Source organism: Argopecten irradians, chromosome 6, assembly GCF_041381155.1.
Source record: "Argopecten irradians isolate NY chromosome 6, Ai_NY, whole genome shotgun sequence".
In the NCBI taxonomy this organism is placed as follows: domain Eukaryota; kingdom Metazoa; phylum Mollusca; class Bivalvia; order Pectinida; family Pectinidae; genus Argopecten; species Argopecten irradians.
This window is the reverse complement of record NC_091139.1, coordinates 45,538,385-45,563,128: the sequence shown is the minus strand read 5'-3', so window position 1 is coordinate 45,563,128 and position 24,744 is coordinate 45,538,385. Positions and strand designations below refer to the sequence as shown.

General features: G+C 45.5%; 1 protein-coding gene across 1 annotated transcript in view; it reads left to right on the top strand.

The window, feature by feature from the left end:
* Positions 1 to 24,744, top strand: part of LOC138326050 (ceramide glucosyltransferase-like) — a 58,482-nt gene that overhangs the window by 13,074 nt on the left and 20,664 nt on the right. Inside the window, exon 3 of the mRNA XM_069272164.1 lies at positions 20,139 to 20,241. Within this exon, the coding sequence (XP_069128265.1) occupies positions 20,139 to 20,241 (103 nt within the window). The remainder of the gene's footprint in view (positions 1 to 20,138; positions 20,242 to 24,744) is intronic.

Below are 24,744 nucleotides of genomic sequence, written 5' to 3'. Positions count from 1 at the left end.
TGTATTAGTGAATACGCTTGTGTCTATTGCTGAGACACAGTCAGGTGTAATGGATTGGTCTAGTTTTATATGTAGCCCCTTCCTCCCCCCCCCCTCCCACTCCCCACCAGGCGTGTAATGAGTTGGTTTAGTTTTATATGTACCCCCTTCCTCTGCCCCCATCCCCGCCAGGTGTAATGGGTTGGTCTAGCTCTATATGTACCCTCTTCCTCTCCCCCCCAACACTCCCCACCAGGTGTGATGGGTTGGTCTAGTTTTATATGTACCCCTTGCTCTCCCCCCCACTCCCCACCAGGTGTGATGGGTTGGTCTAGTTTTATATGCACCCCTTGCTCTCCCCCCCCACTCCCCACCAGGTGTGATGGGTTGGTCTAGTTTTATATGTACCCCTTGCTCTCCCCCCCACTCCCCGCCCTTGCTGTACCCCCCTTGCTCGCCTCATCCCCACTCCCCACCAGGTGTAATGGGTTGGTCTAGTTTTATATGCACCCCTCTCCCCCCCCCCTCCCCACCAGGTGTAATGGGTTGGTCTAGTTTTATATGCACCCCTTGCTCTCCCCCCCCCCACTCCCCACCAGGTGTGAATGGGTTGGTCTAGTTTTATATGCACCCCTTGCTCTTGCTCTCCCCCCCCACTCCCCACCAGGTGTGATGGGTTGGTCTAGTTTTATATGCACCCCTTGCTCTCCCCCCCCCACCCCCACCAGGTGTGATGGGTTGGTCTAGTTTTATATGCACCCCTTGCTCCCCCCCCCCCCACTCCCCACCAGGTGTGATGGGTTGGTCTAGTTTTATATGCACCCCTTGCTTCTCCCCCCCCACTCCCCACCAGTGTGATGGGTTGGTCTAGTTTTATATGCACCCCTTGCTCTCCCCCCCCCCACTCCCCACCATGTGTGGATGGTTGGTCTAGTTTTATATGTACCCCCTTGCTCTTCCCCCCCCCACTCCCCACCAGGTGTGATGGGGTTGGTCTAGTTTTATATGCACCCCTTGCTCTCCCCCCCCCACTCCCCACCAGGTGTGATGGGTTGGTCTAGTTTTATATAGCCCCCTGCTCTCCCTTGCTCCCCCCCCCCCACTCCCCACCAGGTGTGATGGGTTGGTCTAGTTTTATATGCACCCCTTGCTCTCCCCCCCCCCACTCCCCACCAGGTGTGATGGGTTGGTCTAGTTTTATATATGCACCCCTTGCTTCCTCCCCCCCCCCCCACTCCCCACCAGGTGTGATGGGTTGGTCTAGTTTTATATATGCACCCCCTTGCTCTCCCCCCCCCACTCCCCACCAGGTGTGATGGGTTGGTCTAGTTTTATATGCACCCCTTGCTCTCCCCCCCCCCCACTCCCCACCAGGTGTGATGGGTTGGTCTAGTTTTTATATGCACCCCTTGCTCTCCCCCCCCCACTCCCCACCAGGTGTGATGGGTTGGTCTAGTTTTTATATGCACCCCTTGCTCTCTCCCCCCCCCACTCCCACCAGGTGTGATGGGTTGGTCTAGTTTTATATGCACCCCTTGCTCTCCCCCCCCCCACTCCCCACCAGGTGTGATGGGTTGGTCTAGTTTTATATGCACCCCTTGCTCTCCCCCCCCCCCACTCCCCACCAGGTGTGATGGGTTGGTCTAGTTTTATATGCACCCCATTGCTCTCCCCCCCCACTCCCCACCCAGGTGTGATGGGTTGGTCTAGTTTTATATGCACCCCTTGCTCTCCTCCCCCCCCCCACTCCCCACCAGGTGTGATGGGTTGGTCTAGTTTTATATGCACCCCTTGCTCTCCCCCCCCCCTCCCCACCAGGTGTGATGGGTTGGTCTAGTTTTATATGCACCCCTTGCTCTCCCCCCCCCCCCACTCCCCCACCAGGTGTGATGGGTTGGTCTAGTTTTATATGCACCCCTTGCTCTCCCCCCCCTCCCTCCCCACCAGGTGTGATGGGTTGGTCTAGTTTTATATGCACCCCTTGCTCTCCCCCCCCCCCCACTCCCCACCAGGTGTGATGGGTTGGTCTAGTTTTATATGCACCCCTTGCTCTCCCCCCCCCCACTCCCCACCAGGTGTGATGGGTTGGTCTAGTTTTATATGCACCCCTTGCTCTCCCCCCCCCCACTCCCCCCACCAGGTGTGATGGGTTGGTCTAGTTTTACACCCCTTGCTCTCCCCCCCCCCCACTCCCCACCAGGTGTGATGGGGTTGGTCTAGTTTTATATGCACCCCTTGCCTCTCCCCCCCCACTCCCCACCAGGTGTGATGGGTTGGTCTAGTTTTATATGCACCCCTTGCTCTCCCCCCCCCCACTCCCCACCAGGTGTGATGGGTTGGTCTAGTTTTATAATGCACCCCTTGCTCTCCCCCCCCCCCCCACTCCCCACCAGGTGTGATGGGTTGGTCTAGTTTTATATGTCAACCCCTTGCTCTCCCCCCCCCACCCCCCCACGGTGTTGGTCTAATATGACCCCTGGGTTGGTCTAGTTTTTATATGCACCCCTTGCTCTCCCCCCCCACTCCCTCCCCACCAGGTGTGATGGGTTGGTCTAGTTTTATATGCACCCCTTGCTCTCCCCCCCTCCCTCCACTCCCCACCAGGTGTGATGGGTTGGTCTAGTTTTTATAATGCACCCCCTTGCTCTCCCCCCCCCCACTCCCCCCACCAGTGTGATGGGTTGGTCTAGTTTTATATGCACCCCTTGCTCTCCCCCCCCCCCACTCCCCACCAGGTGTGATGGGTTGTGGTCTAGTTTTATATGCACCCCTTGCTCTCCCCCCCCCCACTCCCCACCAGGTGTGATGGGTTGGTCTAGTTTTATATATCCCCGCACCCCTTGCTCTCCCCCCCCCCCCCCTCACTCCCCACCAGGGATGTGAATGGTTGGTCTAGTTTTATATGCACCCCTTGCTCGCCTCCCCCCACTCCCCCCCCCACTCCCCACCAGGTGTGATGGGTTGGTCTAGTTTTATATGCACCCCTTGCTCTCCCCCCCCCCACTCCCCACCAGGTGTGATGGGTTGGTCTAGTTTTATATGCACCCCTTTGCTCTCCCCCCCCCCACTCCCCACCAGGTGTGATGGGTTGGTCTAGTTTTATATGCACCCCTTGCTCTCCCACCCCCCCCCCACTCCCCACCAGGTGTGATGGGTTGGTCTAGTTTTATATGCACCCCTTGCTCTCCCCCCCCCACTCCCCACCAGGTGTGATGGGTTTTGGTCTAGTTTTATATGCACCCCTTGCTCTCCCCCCCCACTCCCCCCACTCCCCTCACCCAGGTTGTGATGGGTTGGTCTAGTTTTATATGCACCCCTTGCTCTCCCCCCCCCCACTTCCCCACCCCAGGTGTGATGGGTTTGGTCTAGTTTTTTATATGCACCCCTTGCTCTCCCCCCCCCCACTCCCCACCAGGTGTGATGGGTTGGTCTAGTTTTATATGCACCCCTTGCTCTCCCCCCCCCACCCCACTCCCCACAGGTGTGATGGGTTGGTCTAGTTTTTATATGCACCCCTTGCTCTCCCCCCCCCCACTCCCCACCAGGTGTGATGGGTTGGTCTAGTTTTATATGCACCCCTTGCTCTCCCCCCCCCCCCCACTCCCCACCAGGTGTGATGGGTTGGTCTAGTTTTATATGCACCCCTTGCTCTCCCCCCCCACTCCCCCCCACCAGGTGTGATGGGTTGGTCTAGTTTTATATGCACCCCTTGCTCTCCCCCCCCCCACTCCCCCACCAGGTGTGATGGGTTGGTCTAGTTTTATAATGCACCCCTTGCTCTCCCCCCCCCCACTCCCCACCAGGTGTGATGGTTGGTCTAGTTTTATATGCACCCCCTTGCTCTCCCCCCCCACTCCCCACCAGGTGTGGGGTTGTCTAGTTTTATATGCACCCTTGCACTCCCCCCCCATCCCCACCAGGTGTGATGGGTTGGTCTAGTTTTATATGCACCCCTTGCTCTCTCCCCCCCCCCCACTCCCCACCAGGTGTGATGGGTTGGTCTAGTTTTATATGCACCCCTTGCTCTCCCCCCCCCCCCACTCCCCACCAGGTGTGATGGGTTGGTCTAGTTTTATATGCACCCCTTGCTCTCCCCCCCCCACTCCCCACCAGGTGTGATGGGTTGGTCTAGTTTTATATGCACCCCTTGCTCTCCCCCCCCCACTCCCCACCAGGTGTGTAATGGGTTGGTCTAGTTTTATATGTACCCCCTTGCTCTCCCCCCCCCACTCCCCACCAGGTGTGATGGGTTGGTCTAGTTTTATATGCACCCCTTGCTCTCCCCCCCCCCACTCCCCACCAGGTGTGATGGGTTGGTCTAGTTTTATATGCACCCCTTGCTCTCCCCCCCCCTCCCCACCCAGTGTGATGGGTTGGTCTAGTTTTATATGCACCCCTTGCTCTCCCCCCCCCACACTCCCCACCAGGTGTGATGGGTTGGTCTAGTTTTATATGCACCCCTTGCTCTCCCCCCCCCCCACTCCCCACCAGGTGTGATGGGTTGGGTCTAGTTTTTATATGCACCCCTTGCTCTCCCCCCCCCCCCACTCCCCACCAGGTGTGATGGGTTGGTCTAGTTTTATATGCACCCCTTGCTCTCCCCCCCCCACTCCCCCCCCCCTCCTCCCCACCAGGTGTGATGGGTTGGTCTAGTTTTTATATGCACCCCTTGCTCTCCCCCCCCACTCCCCACCAGGTGTAATGGGTTGGTCTAGTTTTATATGCACCCCTTGCTCTCCCCCCCCACTCCCCACCAGGTGTGATGGGTTGGTCTAGTTTTTATATGCACCCCTTGCTCTCCCCCCCACACTCCCCACCAGGTGTGATGGGTTGGTCTAGTTTTATATGCACCCCTTGCTCTCCCCCCCCCCCACTCCCCACCAGGTGTGATGGGTTGGTCTAGTTTTATATGCACCCCTTGCTCTCCCCCCCCCACTCCCCACCAGGTGTGATGGGTTGGTCTAGTTTTATATGCACCCCTTGCTCTCTCCCCCCCACTCCCCACCAGGTGTGATGGGTTGGTCTAGTTTTATATGCACCCCTTGCTCTCCCCCCCCCCCACCCCTCTCCCCACCAGGTGTGATGGGTTGGTCTAGTTTTATATGCACCCCTTGCTCTCCCCCCCCCACTCCCACCAGGTGTGATGGGTTGGTCTAGTTTATATGCACCCCTTGCTCTCCCCCCCCCACTCCCCACCAGGTGTGATGGGTTGGTCTAGTTTTATATGCACCCCTTGCTCTCCCCCCCCCACTCCCCACCAGGTGTGATGGGTTGGTCTAGTTTTATATGCACCCCTTGCTCTCCCCCCCCCACTCCCCACCAGGTGTGATGGGTTGGTCTAGTTTTATATGCACCCCTTGCTCTCCCCCCCCCACTCCCCACCAGGTGTGATGGGTTGGTCTAGTTTTATATGCACCCCTTGCTCTCCCCCCCCCACTCCCCACCAGGTGTGATGGGTTGGTCTAGTTTTTATATGCACCCCTTGCTCTCCCCCCCCCCCCCCACTCCCCACCAGGTGTGATGGGTTGGTCTAGTTTTATATGCACCCCTTGCTCTCCCCCCCCCCACTCCCCACCAGGTGTGATGGGTTGGTCTAGTTTTATATGCACCCCTTGCTCTCCCCCCCCCACTCCCCACCAGGTGTGATGGGTTGGTCTAGTTTTATATGCACCCCTTGCTCTCCCCCCCCCCACTCCCCACCAGGTGTGATGGGTTGGTCTAGTTTTATATGCACCCCTTGCTCTCCCCCCCCCCCACTCCCCACCAGGTGTGATGGGTTGGTCTAGTTTTATATGCACCCCTTGCTCTCCCCCCCCCCCACTCCCCACCAGGTGTGATGGGTTGGTCTAGTTTTATATGCACCCCTTGCTCTCCCCCCCCACTCCCCCACCAGTGTGCTGTACCCCCTTGCTCCCCCCCCCCACTCCCCACCAGGTGTGATGGTTGGTCTAGTTTTATATGCACCCCTTGCCCCCCACTCCCCCCCAGGTGTCCCGCCCTTGTTTTAATGTACCCCTTGCTCTCCCCCCCCACTCCCCACCAGGTGTGATGGGTTGGTCTAGTTTTATATGCACCCCTTGCTCTCCCCCCCCCCACTCCCCACCAGGTGTGATGGGTTGGTCTAGTTTTATATGCACCCCTTGCTCTCCCCCCCCCCACTCCCCACCAGGTGTGATGGGTTGGTCTAGTTTTATATGCACCCCTTGCTCTCCCCCCCCCCCACTCCCCACCAGGTGTGATGGGTTGGTCTAGTTTTATATGCACCCCTTGCTCTCCCCCCCCCCACTCCCCACCAGGTGTGATGGGTTGGTCTAGTTTTATATGCACCCCTTGCTCTCCCCCCCCCCTCCCCACCAGGTGTGATGGGTTGGTCTAGTTTTATATGCACCCCTTGCTCTCCCCCCCCCCCCCCCACTCCCCACCAGGTGTGATGGGTTGGTCTAGTTTTATATGTACCCCTTGCTCTCCCCCCCCCCACTCCCCTCCCCCCAGTGTGGTGGTCTAGTTTTATTGCCCCCTTGCTCGCCTCCATCCCCACTCCCCACCAGGTGTAAATGGGTTGGTCTAGTTTTATATGCACCCCTTGCTCTCCCCCCCACTCCCCACCAGGTGTGATGGGTTGGTCTAGTTTTATATGCACCCCTTGCTCTCCCCCCCCCACCCCTCCCCACCAGGTGTGATGGGTTGGTCTAGTTTTATATGCACCCCTTGCTCTCCCCCCCCACTCCCCACCAGGTGTGATGGGTTGGTCTAGTTTTATATGCACCCCTTGCTCTCCCCCCCCACTCCCCACCAGGTGTGATGGGTTGGTCTAGTTTTATATGCACCCCTTGCTCTCCCCCCCACTCCCCACCAGGTGTGATGGGTTGGTCTAGTTTTATATGCACCCCTTGCTCTCCCCCCCCCCCCACTCCCCACCAGGTGTGATGGGTTGGTCTAGTTTTATATGCACCCCTTGCTCTCCCCCCCCACTCCCCACCAGGTGTGATGGGTTGGTCTAGTTTTATATGCACCCCTTGCTCTCCCCCCCCACTCCCCACCAGGTGTGATGGGTTGGTCTAGTTTTATATGCACCCCTTGCTCTCCCCCCCCACTCCCCACCAGGTGTGATGGGTTGGTCTAGTTTTATATGCACCCCTTGCTCCCCCCCCCCACTCCCCACCAGGTGTGATGGGTTGGTCTAGTTTTATATGCACCCCTTGCTCTCCCCCCCCCACTCCCCACCAGGTGTGATGGGTTGGTTGGTCTAGTTTTATATGCACCCCTTGCTCTCCCCCCCCCCACTCCCCACCAGGTGTGATGGGTTGGTCTAGTTTTATATGCACCCCTTGCTCTCCCCCCCCCACTCCCCACCAGGTGTGATGGGTTGGCTTGCTGTATATGCACCCCTTGCTCTCCCCCCCCCACTCCCCCACCAGGTGTGATGGGTTGGTCTAGTTTTATATGCACCCCTTGCTCCCCCCCCACTCCCCCCTGCTGTACCCCCTTGCTCTCCCCCCCACTCCCCACCAGGTGTATGGTTGGTCTAGTTTTACATGTACACCCTTGCTCTCCCCCCCCCCACTCCCCACCAGGTGTGATGGGTTGGTCTAGTTTTATATGCACCCCTTGCTCTCCCCCCCCCACTCCCCACCAGGTGTGATGGTTGGTCTAGTTTTTATATGACCCCTTGCTCTCCCCCCCCCCCACTCCCCACCAGGTGTGATGGGTTGGTCTAGTTTTATATGCACCCCTTGCTCTCCCCCCCCCCCCCACTCCCCACCAGGTGTGATGGGTTGGTCTAGTTTTATATGCACCCCTTGCTCTCCCCCCCCCCCCACTCCCCACCAGGTGTGATGGGTTGGTCTAGTTTTATATGCACCCCTTGCTCTCCCCCCCACTCCCCACCAGGTGTGATGGGTTGGTCTAGTTTTATATGCACCCCTTGCTCTCCCCCCCCCCACTCCCCACCAGGTGTGATGGGTTGGTCTAGTTTTATATGTACCCCTTGCTCTCCCCCCCCTCCCCACAGTGTGGGTCCCCCCTGCCCCCCCCACTCCCCACCAGGTGTGTGATGGGTTGGTCTAGTTTTATATGCACCCCTTGCTCTCCCCCCCCCCCTCTCCCCACCAGGTGTGATGGGTTGGTCTAGTTTTATATGCACCCCTTGCTCTCCCCCCCCCACTCCCCACCAGGTGTGATGGGTTGGTCTAGTTTTATATGCACCCCTTGCTCTCCCCCCCCCCACTCCCCACCAGGTGTGATGGGTTGGTCTAGTTTTATATGCACCCCTTGCTCTCCCCCCCCACTCCCCACCCTTGCTGTACCCCCTTCTCTACCTCCCCCTCTCCCCCCCACTCCCCACCAGGTGTAATGGATTGGTCTAGTTTTATATGTACCCCCCTTCCTCCCCCCCCCCACTCCCCACCAGGTGTAATGAGTTGGTTTAGTTTAATATGTACCCCCTTCCTCTGCCCCCATCCCCGCCAGGTGTAATGGGTTGGTCTAGCTCTATATGTACCCTCTTCCTCTCCCCCCCAACACTTCCCACCAGGTGTAATGGATTGGTCTAGTTTTATATGTACCCCTTGCTCTCCCCCCCCCCCACTCCCCACCAGGTGTAATGAGTTGGTCTAGTTCTTTATGTACCCCCTTTTCCTCCCAAACCCAATCACACATCTTCCTCTAGTTAATATGATTTAGTAGAATGATTATAATATCATACCTGTCAGCATGTTTTCTCCTTCATAAGACCTTCAGTTACGTGTAGTAAAATTTGTAATAGTTTCAATGTCACCTACAGTATGATGCATTGATGTTGTCCGCTTGAGTGACTATAGTATAATTAGATCTAATGCCTTGTATTTCAATTCCCTATTGTTTATTTATTATTCTTCCTACCGTCCTATATATGTATATTTTGTTTGGCACTTTGGCTGCCCCCGTTTTCTTACAGGAATTATTATTGTTTTCCCTTTATAATTTGTATAATATTCAGCTTACTGGCCAGCCTTCTAACTGTCCAGCCCTACTGGTCAGCCTTCTTACTGTACAGTCCAGCTTTCTTAATGGTCAGCCTTCTTACTGTCCAGCTTTCTTAATGTCCAGCCTCTCTAAAGTCCAGTTTCCCTACTTCCTAGTTATAATTAGGACCTTTCATTACCAGAAATCCTTCTATCACATATTAGGGCTGCTGCTTGGATGCTTGGATGATAAGTATACATGTAAACATTTAAACACCAGTAAATTATCCTGTCATATCTTTAAGTTTCTTATCTCTCATAAAGGGCCTAACATGTACAGGCCATGGCCAATGATTGCCAGATATCAAAAACTAGCTCATAGATGAGATGTGAAACATTGTTCCAATAATGACATGTGTCCAGTTATCCGTCTTCATTATGATTCAGAACTAAGAGTGACCACTGGTCAACATGTATCACTAAATATACTGAGAAATGGTGGTCACTGCAATGCTTCAATTCCCAATGCATAGAAATTTAAAGATAAAACTTTGAATTATCTGTGCATTAAGTCCTATATAAGCATCCTCAATTACTTGTTACAATGAATTGTATATGAGATTATAAAGATCATCTGTTGCAATTTCTAAACAAAGAATATAAAAGCTATTTTTCTGGGATATTTGTGCTGCTTGGATTAGTTTATGAGTCATCCTTTTTGTAAGTTTTCTGTTCGATCTGTTTCCCAGGTAAAACTAGTTCCTAAGGTATTATAATGACACACCTGTTACAGGTGATCAAACTACCCAGGTATATTCCGACACGTCGACACATCAATTACTATCTATAGCATGTGACAATAAACCACAACGTTTTCTGAAAAAAAAACAAAAACTTTAAAAGAGCTAAAAATGAAACATAAGTACTTATCATGGCAGTCAATAAGATATACCTGTTTTACATAAAATTTATAGTACAGGACTCAACGTGATGGATGATGAATTTATAGTACAGGACTCAACGTGGTGGATGATGAATTTATAGTACAGGACTCAATGTGGTGGATGATGAATTTATAGTACAGGACTCAACGTGGTGGATGATTAACTGCTTACCTATCCATGTTAGGGGCTACAGTGACTGATCTATGATATCCATGTTAGGGGCTACAGTGACTGATCTATGATATCCATGTTAGGGGCTACAGTGACTGATCTATGATATCCATGTTAGGGGCTACAGTGACTGATCTATGATATCCATGTTAGGGGCTACAGTGACTGATCTATGATATCCATGTTAGGGGCTACAGTGACTGATCTATGATATCCATGTTAGGGGCTACAGTGACTGATCTATGATATCCATGTTAGGGGCTACAGTGACTGATCTATGATATCCATGTTAGGGGCTACAGTGACTGATCTATGATATCCATGTTAGGGGCTACAGTGACTGATCTATGATATCCATGTTAGGGGCTACAGTAACTGATCTATGATATCCATGTTAGGGGCTAAAGTGACTGATCTATGATATCCATGTTAGGGGCTACAGTGACTGATCTATGATATCCATGTTAGGGGCTACAGTGACTGATCTATGATATCCATGTTAGGGGCTACAGTGACTGATCTATGATATCCATGTTTCGGAGCTACAGCGGATAAGTGGTTAAGGTGTTCCGACAAATAGCTATAAGCACTCCCTTTTTGGGGTCCAAATTGAAACCTCTCTGAGGCAGTTTTCAGGTACTGACTGTAGGTTTTTTGGTTTTCTCTGGGTACTCTGGCTTTCCTCCACCTCAAGCAAAATAACTTCAAACTCTAATTAGACTAATTAAACACCAAATTTTGATAAGAATTTCTCAACTGAATTCCAATACATGATTTAGTCCTTTTAAAATGATATCAGTTATATTGATGAATATGATATTGTGAAGGTTTGTTGTGTAGGGAGGTGTGCCGTGTGTGATAATGATTTGGTAGAAACCTGATGCTGTGACAGTTGATAGTGGAGATGTATGATTTGTCAGTGCTAATTATCATTGATCACAGGGACAGATGTGGCAGTTTGCTTTTAGTTGGGAATATCAGTGTAGCAGGCAGTCCAATTATAATCTTATGGGGACACAATCACACAGCATCAAGTCTGCATCAAGCCTCCCAGTCAGGCCAACCAACCCTCCCTCTGTGACTTCCCTATTATCGCCAGCTCTCCCCCCCCCTCCTCGCCCCGTACCCTGAATCAGAAACTTCTGTCTTCATTAGCATACCCCCTGCTTCTCTTTATTAGCACCCCTCCCATTCCCCCTACATAATTCATAGATAAACTGCCAGCAGATTCCAGCAGCATTACACCCCACCCCTGGTCACTAATCGATCTGTAATCTGTAATATTTGAAATGATCCATACATTAAGGTACACTACAGAAGAATTATATAACCAATCCCCCCTCCCCCAGTCTGTTTAACTATTATAATTGATAGTCTAGGCTTCAAAACAGCAGCATTGCAGTGCAGCACGAAGATTCATCTAAATAATCCCCCCTTCGTCCCCCTTTATCTTCAAACTTTCCATGTAGAGATTCCTTCACTCTGCCGCTTTATTTCAGGGTCTATCAGACTACAACCTGTCAGAGCTGTAGTTTATTGTCTTGAGATTTCAGAGGATTACATTTGTAAAAACACTATCCCCATGTCTATAGATAAAGTATGAGAGGCTGGCTAGTCCGGATACTAGACTTGGTGGGGGAGTGAGCAGGTGCTTGAGACAACTCGCTTGAGATTTACATTGTTATGCCCGTACAACACACCTCCACAGGATGAGTCGTATACCAGTGGACTCATCAATGTGTGACACTGATGTAGAGTAATGGTCATATGGCCACAGGGCTGTTATGACCTGTGCACATTATAAGGTATTATGTAATTCTACATCACGTAGATATAATCATGATGACCTATTCACATTGACATAGCATTACTCATATCCCCTGTAATATTGTAAACCAAGCTAGTTTTGTGGCTATTTAATTTTCGCTTTTCATGCTTAAATCTATGATTTTGTGGTGTAGATTTATGAGGTGTGCCTATTGCTGTTGATTGTGTTTAGGCTTTACACAGTTTTATTCACACTGACATATAGCATATACTAAAACATATCCAATGCCATATAGTATAAGCAGTCTGGTAAAAGGTTTCATTAGGAGTCAAAATCAAAATATTGTGGGCATGAAGATATAAAGTCCATCAGTACAAGATCTTGACAATACATATTTTGAAGTTGGAGGTCTAACAAGGGAGAAGGTGATTGTAAATATAGTTTTACAATGGAACTGTATAGTTTTACAATGGAACTGTATAGTTTTACAATGGAACTGTATAGTTTTACAATGGAACTGTATAGTTTTACAATGGAACTGTATAGTTTTACAATGGAACTGTATAGTTTTACAATGGAACTGTATAGTTTTACAATGGAACTGTATAGTTTTAAATGGAACTGTATAGTTTTACAATGGAACTGTATAGTTACATGGAACGTATAGTTTTACAATGGAACTGTTATTTACAATGGAACTGTATAGTTTTTACAATGGAACTGTATAGTTTTACAATGGAACTGTATAGTTTTACAATGGAACTGTATAGTTTTACAATGGAACTGTATAGTTTTACAATGGAACTGTATAGTTTTACAATGGAACTGTATAGTTTTACAATGGAACTGTATAGTTTTACAATGGAACTGTATAGTTTTACAATGGAACTGTATAGTTTTACAATGGAACTGTATAGTTTTACAATGGAACTGTATAGTTTTACAATGGAACTGTATAGTTTTACAATGGAACTGTATAGTTTTACAATGGAACTGTATAGTTTTACAATGGAACTGTATAGTTTTACAATGGAACTGTATAGTTTTACAATGGAACTGTATAGTTTTACAATGGAACTGTATAGTTTTACAATGGAACTGTATAGTTTTACAATGGAACTGTATAGTTTTACAATGGAACTGTATAGTTTTACAATGGAACTGTATAGTTTTACAATGGAACTGTATAGTTTTACAATGGAACTGTATAGTTTTACAATGGAACTGTATAGTTTTTACAATGGAACTGTATAGTTTTACAATGGAACTGTATAGTTTTACAATGGAACTGTATAGTTTTACAATGGAACTGTATAGTTTTACAATGGAACTGTATAGTTTTACAATGGAACTGTATAGTTTTACAATGGAACTGTATAGTTTTACAATGGAACTGTATAGTTTTACAATGGAACTGTATAGTTTTACAATGGAACTGTAAGTTTTACAATGGAACTGTATAGTTTTACAATGGAACTGTATAGTTTTACAATGGAACTGTATAGTTTTACAATGGAACTGTATAGTTTTACAATGGAACTGTATAGTTTTACAATGGAACTGTATAGTTTTACAATGGAACTGTATAGTTTTACAATGGAACTGTATAGTTTTACAATGGAACTGTATAGTTTTACAATGGAACTGTATAGTTTTACAATGGAACTGTATAGTTTTACAATGGAACTGTATAGTTTTACAATGGAACTGTATAGTTTTACAATGGAACTGTATAGTTTTACAATGGAACTGTATAGTTTTACAATGGAACTGTATAGTTTTACAATGGAACTGTATAGTTTTAACAATGGAACTGTATAGTTTTACAATGGAACTGTATAGTTTTACAATGGAACTGTATAGTTTTACAATGGAACTGTATAGTTTTACAATGGAACTGTATAGTTTTACAATGGAACTGTATAGTTTTTACAATGGAACTGTATAGTTTTACAATGGAACTGTATAGTTTTACAATGGAACTGTATATGTTTTACAATGGAACTGTATAGTTTTACAATGGAACTGTATAGTTTTACAATGGAACTGTATAGTTTTACAATGGAACTGTATAGTTTTACAATGGAACTGTATAGTTTTACAATGGAACTGTATAGTTTTACAATGGAACTGTATATTTTACAATGGAACTGTATAGTTTTACAATGGAACTGTATAGTTTTTACAATGGAACTGTATAGTTTTACAATGGAACTGTATAGTTTTCAATGGAACTGTATAGTTTTACAATGGAACTGTATAGTTTTACAATGGAACTGTATAGTTTTACAATGGAACTGTATAGTTTTACAATGGAACTGTATAGTTTTACAATGGAACTGTATAGTTTTACAATGGAACTGTATAGTTTTACAATGGAACTGTATAGTTTTACAATGGAACTGTATAGTTTTACAATGGAACTGTATAGTTTTACAATGGAACTGTATAGTTTTACAATGGAACTGTATAGTTTTACAATGGAACTGTATAGTTTTACAATGGAACTGTATAGTTTTACAATGGAACTGTATAGTTTTACAATGGAACTGTATAGTTTTACAATGGAACTGTATAGTTTTACAATGGAACTGTATAGTTTTACAATGGAACTGTATAGTTTTACAATGGAACTGTATAGTTTTACAATGGAACTGTATTGTTTTACAATGGAACTGTATAGTGTTAGTTTACTCATGAAATGTTAGGATAATTCATCATGCCTAAGGAATGTATGGAAGATTGTGTTACTTTAGCTGACATTAACGGAGGAATGTCTGACCAAGGGTCAGCCTGGTCATAACTGGACAGTGGTCAGTTTTGTAGGTTAATTGACAAGGTAGATATTGTTGTTAGCCTACAGGTGAGTGATGTAACAGGTGTGGTAAGTCTGACGAGCAGACACACCTGAGAATAATGTGACCTTCACCCCAGCTAAGATGGATGACCTCTGACTACGGCCAAGCTGTCACATTGAGGACACACATACATCTGGAATATGTCAATATTTCACATGTACTGCTGATATGTACTGCTGATGACTACAAAACTCAAATAGGGTAGAATTCACTCATGCACGTTATGTCTAATTAAAGGTTTAGTTTAGCTTATTACCATATCTTGTATCATTTAAGATATCATATGCATCAGATTACTTGTATAATAATATTTTGTGTTTGTAAAACTTACCGTAAATATACCAAATAAGAAGCAATCACCTTGTATTGAGTATTTCTGTGACGGTTTTATCTACAGAAATTTCATCCTGTTACAACTAACACCTCTCTCCCCCCCTCCCTGTACCTTCATAATCAATCCAGCATTGAGATGATCTAGAGATATCCCACTTATTCATTTTTAATGAAAAAATCCATTTCCATTTCAATGCTTATTGTTAACAATGATCTCTTGTGGTTAGACATTCACATAGATTTCATATTGAATTTACACTCTTCTCATGTAATTTAAAGATTCCAAAAAGGTGTAAAGAATTCCTAAAAGTGAAAGTTGTAAAGGCAAAAATTAAATGAAACTCTACCAAGTACAGGCTCTCTACAGGCTTTACGAGGGCCAGCCACAACTTTGACATGAGCTGTAGATGATGTGGTTAATTCACTGTTTGTTGTGGCTCGGACAGGAAACATCTACTTCAATATATAAGTACTTGTTGATGTCATTCATATTACATCCTTGATTTGTGTCAGAAAAGTTGTTGTTACATTTGTTTACTTCGTTTAAATTTTGTTAGACTTATCCCAGAGATTTTTCAATAAAAATGGAATTCCTATAGTTGGGCTTCATTTGAAATTTCGACTTTATATAACATATCGTAACGACCTTGATCCTAAAGCCATTTTTATTTCTATACTGTCTGGAAACAAGTGGCTAGTCTGGTAACAATGATATAATTTGGTTCAGACATCATTATATATTTAGGTAATCTCTGCCAGCCTCTGATTCTATAAAGCCATCGATCACTAAGTAGAAGTTACAACGACTGCATTCAGGCTGTTTTTTAAAAGAAATAGATCAGGGAACTGCATTCTGTAAACAGACAGGAGGAGAAATTGTAGCTTGACTGAGGAAGAGAAATTGTAGCCTGACTGAGGAAGAGAAATCGTAGCTTGACTGAGAAAAAGAAACCATAGATTGACTGAGAAAGAGAAATCGTAGATTGACTGAGGAAAAGAAATCGTAGATTGAATGAGGAAGAGAAATCATAGATTGACTGAGGAAGAGAAATCGTAAATTGACTGAGGAAGAGAAATCGTAGATTGACTGAGGAAGAGAAATCATAGATTGACTGAGGAAGAGAAATCATAGATTGACTGAGGAAGAGAAATCGTAAATTGACTGAGGAAGAGAAATCATAGATTGACTGAGGAAGAGAAATCGTAGATTGACTGAGGACGAGAAATCATAGATTGACTGAGGAAGAGAAATCGTAAATTGACTGAGGAAGAGAAATCATAGATTGACTGAGGAAGAGAAATCGTAAATTGACTGAGGAAGAGAAATCATAGATTGACTGAGGAAGAGAGATCATAGATTGACTGAGGAAGAGAAATCATAGATTGACTGAGGAAGAGAAATCGTAGATTGACTGAGGAAGAGAGATCATAGATTGACTGAGGAAGAGAAATCGTAGATTGACTGAGGAAGAGAAATCGTAGATTGACTGAGGAAGAGAAATCATAGATTGACTGAGGAAGAGAAATCGTAGATTGACTGAGGAAGAGAGATCATAGATTGACTGAGGAAGAGAAATCGTAGATTGACTGAGGAAGAGAAATTGTAGATTGACTGAGGAAGAGAAATCGTAAATTGACTGAGGAAGAGAAATCGTAGATTGACTGAGGAAGAGAAATCGTAGATTGACTGAGGAAGAGAAATCATAGATTGACTGAGGAAGAGAAATCATAGATTGACTGAGGAAGAGAAATCATAGATTGACTGAGGAAGAGATAGGAAAGTAAATGTGTTATAGCAGTGCTGACAGTGGCACACATAGTATTGGATGAGGATTACTGAAGGGCTCTATATATACAGGGAAATCAATGTCACAAGGTCATTCAGGATCAATATTAGGTTGCCTCCTTATACCCTTAAATGGGCTGCGGCAGAAATGTGGATAAAGTGTCTGACATTTCACCACTATATTATGGCATAGAAGTTAAGATCATATCAGGTCAATGAAGTTTTTAACATTGTACCATTAGCCCTCCATATCTGGGCAAATAGTTACAAAGTGTCTATATAACACTCTTTTCAGTTCTGAATTTTGATGCTTATAAAAAATTGTAGGTTGATAGTTTTTCAGCAATAACTCCAGTTTTTCTCCATTTCCCGAAAACCTGGTTGATGACTGACGAAAGGCCATTACACAAAACAAACCAGACCTTACACTCTTGCAGTGAAGTGTTTTTCTTCACCTACTTGTGTCAAAGTACTGGTAACGCTGCCATCAAAGTCTGTCTAGTTGTGTCAGGTGGATGTCATTGTATTGTAGTTAATGGGAGATACATGTCACTGTTCTGTGTTGGTGTACACACACATACACAGTCATGGAACCCTACCAAACATTCCACAGCCAGTCCACCTGGTGTTAGTTATCACAGACTGATCACACACACACTGATGATGATGCTGACTCCCAGTGCTGTAGCCATACTCACAATTAGTTACTCTACCACAGCTTTCATGTTTTCTAATTACAATGGAACCTGTCTATAAAAACTACTCAAGGGACGAAGAAATAATGGGCCACACAGTCACACAGTCAAGGGGTCTTTATACACAGGTCAAATTATGTAATTAGTCATTTCGGACTGCAAGAAAATGGTCTTACGAAGTCGGCAGTCTTTACAGTTTACATACATAGACGTCTGTAATATATCCATGATTCAAGCTTTTTTTCTGAAAAAAAAGATCAAACCTAAATCCAATTCCTCTCACTTGGATGTTTCCTCATCTTTAATTACAATGGTATTTGAAGTTTACCCTAAGAGTGGGAAGTTTTACTTCTTTTTGGAAAAATTTTGAAATTAACTGAAAAATGTGATCTCAAGGAAATTTTCTCTGTTATATTATAGGGAATATTGGTTATATTGGGATACTTTACAATTTTCATTGTACTCTTGGACAAAGTAATGAATATTTAAGGTCAATCCAAAACCAATCTCAAAGTTGACATTTGAAATCTTGTTTCTGATTCTTTGTTTTAACTCATTATATTCCCCCCTGAAATTTCACAATGGACTGGTCTAGTCTTTGATTTAAAAATGCCTTATTGTGTTTTCAGGGGTGAATGAGTGAACGATAACGCAATGAACAAATAATGCAATACAAGAATCAATTACTTTTAGTTGTGGCAAAAAATGGATAAAGAAAAACCAACTTCATTGATGAAAAGTTCTATCCTTTATGCTCAATGATTTTACAAATGACTGATATGTACTGTAACAATCAGAAGTCATGGCTTGTATTCCTGTTAGACCATTTGTAAACTGTGTTGTGGAAAGTGATATTGTAATATCGTGTCATATCTGTAACTGTGAGTTGAGTTGGACCTTAACTGGTAGATGTAATGGCTGAGGTGATGCTGGGACAGCCAGGGTAGGTTGAGGTGATGCTGGTACAGCCAGGGTAGGCTGAGGTGATGCTGGGACAGCCAGGGTAGGTTGAGGTGATGCTGGTACAGCCAGGGTAGGCTGAGGTGATGCTGGTACAGCCAGGGTAGGCTGAGGTGATGCTGGGACAGCCAGGGAAGGTTGAGGTGATGCTGGGACAGCCAGGGTAGGCTGAGGTGATGCTGGTACAGCCAGGGTAGGCTGAGGTGATGCTGGGACAGCCAGGGAAGGTTGAGGTGATGCTGGGACAGCCAGGGTAGGCTGAGGTGATGCTGGGACAGCCAGGGTAGGTTGAGGTGATGCTGGTACAGCCAGGGTAGGCTGAGGTGATGCTGGTACAGCCAGGGTAGGCTGAGGTGATGCTGGGACAGCCAGGGAAGGTTGAGGTGATGCTGGTACAGCCAGGGTAGGCTGAGGTGATGCTGGTACAGCCAGGGTAGGCTGAGGTGATGCTGGGACAGCCAGGGTAGGCTGAGGTGATGCTGGTACTGCCAGGGTAGGTTTAGATAATGAGACTAGGTCTAGTTGAAGTAGATATTAGCCATAAGAGAATGTTTAAAGTGTATCAAGTAGATTGAATGTATGGTCATCAGATTGATTTCTGACATTTATTGATGGTAGTTGACTCGGCAAGGTTTTCATTCTGAAGTGCCAGACGAGATAAACTGGGTTTTCCACCAAGAAACCTAACGGACCGTGGCCACCTTCAGACTCTGGGGTTGGTCTAATCCTTACCGTTAGGTGGTTGGGCTTTGTGTGGGAACTGTCAACTGGTAAATTGTGTAGTTGTCACTCTTGGTCAGTAAGCATTCCATCGTACATTCCATCGTACATTCCTAAACATGATATATTACATACATACAATATCAGATTCCTTCAAGGGGACAAGGAAGATTCTGGCAGACAGGAAATAAATCTTATAAAAAAATGATGCTCTGTACATATTTAAATGAAATTATTGAACAACAAAGTGCAAATGAAGTCGTGTCTAGTACATGTGTATGTTTGTGTTGGAGTGGATTGTAATTATCAGCTATGGTGTACTGATGCACTTAACTGATTATAATGTAAGATCCTAACACAGCACATGGCCAGCCTAGTAAAAGGTCAAACTAGAATTAGTGATGGTATAGTAGATATGTGGACTAGATAGATAGATTTACCAACATAAAAGTGTTATCATCAGTATATCAAACGCCCTGTGGTGTTAACCTCTAGTCTGTTAGATAGACCATTGTAAACACTTTTATTTACATCAACAAAGTCACCAAATTAATAGCAATTTCATTATCACCTTCCAGTTTGTCTTTGAATTAGAACAGAAGGGAAAAGTGAGCTGATATTTGTGTCTTAAAATTAGCATAGGGAATAATTGTCTTAAAATTAAAACAAAGAAAATTGGAACATATATTTATGTTACAAACTGTACAATTAATGTCAGCATGTCTGTACGACAGTGTATCTCCCATGTTAGATATATCAATAAGAAAAGCAAGAACAATTCTTAACTACTATTGACTCCTTAGCAAGTTGGTAAAATTTTATACCTTCCCACAAGGTCACTAAGATAACTAGGCAATACACAAAATATTTCACAGAAGTATAGTTTTAGTCCAGTGCTATGATTTAAGCACTGCCACTAGTATATATACAAAGGATTTGCTGAATTGAATTTATAATAAAAATTCTTCCTTTCTCTTTTCAGTATGAGCTCCTATTTTGTATTCAAGATGAAATGGACGCTGCCATCATGATCGTCCAAAGTCTTCTTAAAAAATATCCAAATATAGATGCCAAAGTATTTGTAGGTAAGCAACAATTTTCTCTTAACAGCACAGTTCTTTTTAGCTCACCTGGTCCAAAGGACCGAGGTGAGCTTATGGGATACCGCAGCGTCCGGGGTCCGGCGTCCAGCAACAATCGACTTCTTCTCCATAACCGCTGGTCGGATTTCAATAAAATTTGACTGGTAGCATCCTTATGGGCTACTAACTGAAAATTGTACAAATGATGGGGCTGACCCCCCAGGGGCCTGAGGGGCGGGGTCAAAAGGGGTCAATTTGGCTATTTTCATATAAATGACTTCTTCTCTGAAACCAAGCATGGGATAGCACCCATAATGCAATGGTAGCATCCTTACAGGGTGGGGATTCAAAATTGTACAAATGATGGGGCTGACCCCCCGGGGGCCTGAGGGGCGGGGTCAAATGGGGTCAATTTGGCTACTTCCATATAAATGACTTCTTCTCTGAAACTAAGCATGAGATAGCACTCATAATGCAATTGTAGTATCGATATAGGGTGGGGATTCAAAATTGTACAAATGATGGGGCTGACTCCCGGGGGGGGGCTGAGGGGCGGGGTCAATTTGGCTATTTCCATATAAACGACTTCTTCTCTGAAACCAAGCATGGGATAGCACCCATAATGCAATGATATCATCCTTATAGGGTGGGGATTCAAAATTGTACAAATAATGGGGCTGACCCCCTGGGGGCCTGAGGGGCGGGGTCAAAAGGGGCCAATTTGGCTATTTCCATATAAACAACTTCTCTGAAACTAAGTATGGTATAGCACCCATTATGCAATGGTAGCATCCTTATAGGGTGGGGATTCAAGATTGTGCAAATGATAGGGCTGACCCCCGGGGGGCCTGAGGGGCGGGGTCAAAAGGGGTCAATTTGGCTATTTCCATATAAATGACTTCTTCTCTGCAACTAAGCATGGTATAGCACCCATAATGCAATGGTAGCATCCTTGTAGGCTGGGGATTCCAAATTGAGCAAATGATAGGGCTGACCCCAGGGGGCCTGAGGGGCGGGGTCAAAAGTGGTCAATTTCCATATAAATGACTTTTTCTCTGCAACTTAACATGGGATTGCGCTCATAATGCAATGGTTACATCCTTATAGGGTTTGGATTCAAAATTTTGCAAATGATGGGGCTGACCCCCCAGGGGCCTGAGGGGTGGGGCCAAAAGGGGTAAATTTGGCTATTTCCATATAAACGACTTCTTCTCTGAAACCAAGCATGGGATAGCACCCATAATGCAATGGTAGCATCCTTATAGGGTGGGGATTCAAAATTGTACAAATGATGGGGCTGACTCCCCGGGGGCCTGAGGGGCGGGGTCAAATGGGGTCAATTTGGCTACTTCCATATAAATGACTTCTTCTCTGAAACTAAGCATGAGATAGCACTCATAATGCAATTGTAGTATCGATATAGGGTGGGGATTCAAAATTGTACAAAATGATGGGGCTGACTCCCGGGGGGGGGCTGAGGGGCGGGGTCAATTTGGCTATTTCCATATAAACGACTTCTTCTCTGAAACCAAGCATGGGATAGCACCCATAATGCAATGATATCATCCTTATAGGGTGGGGATTCAAAATTGTACAAATAATGGGGCTGACCCCCCGGGGGCCTGAGGGGCGGGGTCAAAAGGGGCCAATTTGGCTATTTCCATATAAACAACTTCTCTGAAACTAAGTATGGTATAGCACCCATTATGCAATGGTAGCATCCTTATAGGGTGGGGATTCAAGATTGTGCAAATGATAGGGCTGACCCCCCGGGGGGCCTGAGGGGCGGGGTCAAAAGGGGTCAATTTGGCTATTTTCATATAAATGACTTCTTCTCTGCAACTAAGCATGGTATAGCACCCATAATGCAATGGTAGCATCCTTGTAGGCTGGGGATTCCAAATTGAGCAAATGATAGGGCTGACCCCCGGGGGCCTGAGGGGCGGGGTCAAAAGTGGTCAATTTCCATATAAATGACTTTTTCTCTGCAACTTAACATGGGATTGCGCTCATAATGCAATGGTTACATCCTTATAGGGTTTGGATTCAAAATTTTGCAAATGATGGGGCTGACCCCCCCGGGAGCCTGAAGGGTGGGGTCAAAAGGGGTCAATTTAGCTATTTCCATATAAACGACTTCTTCTCTGCAACTAAGAATGGAAGAGCACTTATAATGCAATGGTAGCATCCTTATAGAGTTGGGATTTGAAATTGTACAAATGATAGGGCTGACCCCCGGGGCCTTAAACGGCAATAGATGCGAGGTCAAAAAGGTCAATTAGGCTACTATTTTCATATAAATTACTTTGTCTCTGAACCTATGTATTGGATAGCATATTTGTATGGTATCAATAGCATCATTGTATGGTTGTGATTCAAAATTAAACTTTGGGAGTCAATTTTGCTTATTTTTAGCCCACCATCATCAGATGGTGGGCTATTCAAATCGCCTTTCGTCCGTGGTCCGTGGTCCGTGGTCCGTCCGTCCGTCCTTCCGTCCGTCCGTCCGTTAACAATTCTTGTTACCACTATTTCTCTAAAAGTACTGAAGGGATCTTTCTCAAATTTCATATGTAGGTTCCCCTAGGACCCTAGTTGTGCATATTGTATTTTGGGACTGATCGGTCAACAAGATGGCCGCCAGGCAGCCATCTTGGATTTTGATAGTTAAAGTTTGTTACCGCTATTTCTCAGAAAGTACTGAAGGGATCTTTCTCAAATTTCATATGTAGGTTCCCCTAGGACCCTAGTTGTGCATATTGCATTTTGGGACTGATCGGTCAACAAGATGGCCGACCAGCCGCCATCTTGGATTTTGATAGTTAAAGTTTGTTACGGCTAATTCTCAGAAAGTACTGAAGGGATCTTTCTCAAATTTCATATGTAGGTTCCCCTAGGACCCTAGTAGTGCATATTGCATTTTGGGACTGATCGGTCAACAAGATGGCCGCCAGGTAGCCATATTGGATTTTGATAGTTAAAGTTTGTTACCGCTATTTCTCAGAAAGCACTGAAGGGATCTTTCTCAAATTTCATATGTAGGTTCCCCTAGGACCCTAGTTGTGCATATTGCATTTTGGGACTGATCGGTCAACAAGATGGCCGACCAGCCACCATCTTGGATTTTGATAGTTAAAATTTGTTACGGCTAATTCTCAGAAAGTACTGAAGGGATCTTTCTCAAATTTCATATGTAGGTTCCCCTAGGACCCTAGTAGTGCATATTGCATTTTGGGACTGATCGGTCAACAAGATGGCCGCCAGGTAGCCATCTTGGATTTTGATAGTTAAAGTTTGTTACCGCTATTTCTCAGAAAGCACTGAAGGGATCTTTCTCAAATTTCATATGTAGGTTCCCCTAGGACCCTAGTTGTGCATATTGTATTTTGGGACTGATCGGTCAACAAGATAGCCGCCAGGCAGCAATCTTGGATTTTGATAGTTAAAGTTTGTTACCGCTATTTCTCATAAAGTATTAAAGGGATCTTTCTCAAATTTCATATGTAGGTTCCGGTAGGACCCTAGTTGTGCATATTGCATTTTGGGACTGATCGGTCAACAAGATGGCCGACCAGCCACCATCTTGGATTTTGATAGTTAAAGTTTGTTACCGCTAATTCTCAGAAAGTACTGAAGGGATCTTTCTCAAATTTCATATGTAGGTTCCCCTAGGACCCCAGTTGTGCATATTGCATTTTGGGACTGATCGGTCAACAAGATGGCCGACCGGTGGCCATCTTGGATTTTGATAGTTAAAGTTTGTTACCGCTATTTCTCAGAAAGCACTGAAGGGATCTTTCTCAAATTTCATATGTAGGTTCCTCTAGGACCCTAGTTCTGCATATCACATTTTGGGACTGATCGGTCAACAAGATGGTCGACAAGCAGCCATCTTGGATTTTGATAGTTAAAGTTTGTTACGGCTATTTCTCAGAAAGTATTGAAGGGATTGTTCTCAAATTTCATATGTAGGTTCCCCTAGGACCCTAGTAGTGCATATTGCATTTTGGGACTGATCAGTCAACAAGATGGCCGCCAGGTAGCCATCTTGGATTTTGATAGTTAAAGTTTGTTACCGCTATTTCTCAGAAAGCACTGAAGGGATCTTTCTCAAATTTCATATGTAGGTTCCCCTAGGACCCCAGTTGTGCATATTGCATTTTGGGACTGATCGGTCAACAAGATGGCCGACCGGTGGCCATCTTGGATTTTGATAGTTAAAGTTTGTTATCGCTATTTCTCAGAAAGTACTGAAGGGATCTTTCTCAAATTTCATATGTAGGTTCCCCTAGGACCCCAGTTGTGCATATTACATTTTGGGACTGATCGGTCACCCTTGGTGCTTATTACACTGAATACGGTGCTGCTAAAAGCTCCCCGCACACTAAACCAAGGTTTTCATTGAGAGGCTGTGGTGAGCAGTAGCGACAAGAGAATGTGGGGACAATTCCGTGCTCCACAGGGAAGCTAATATAAAACTGTTGTTAACAAGCTGGATTTATAGGC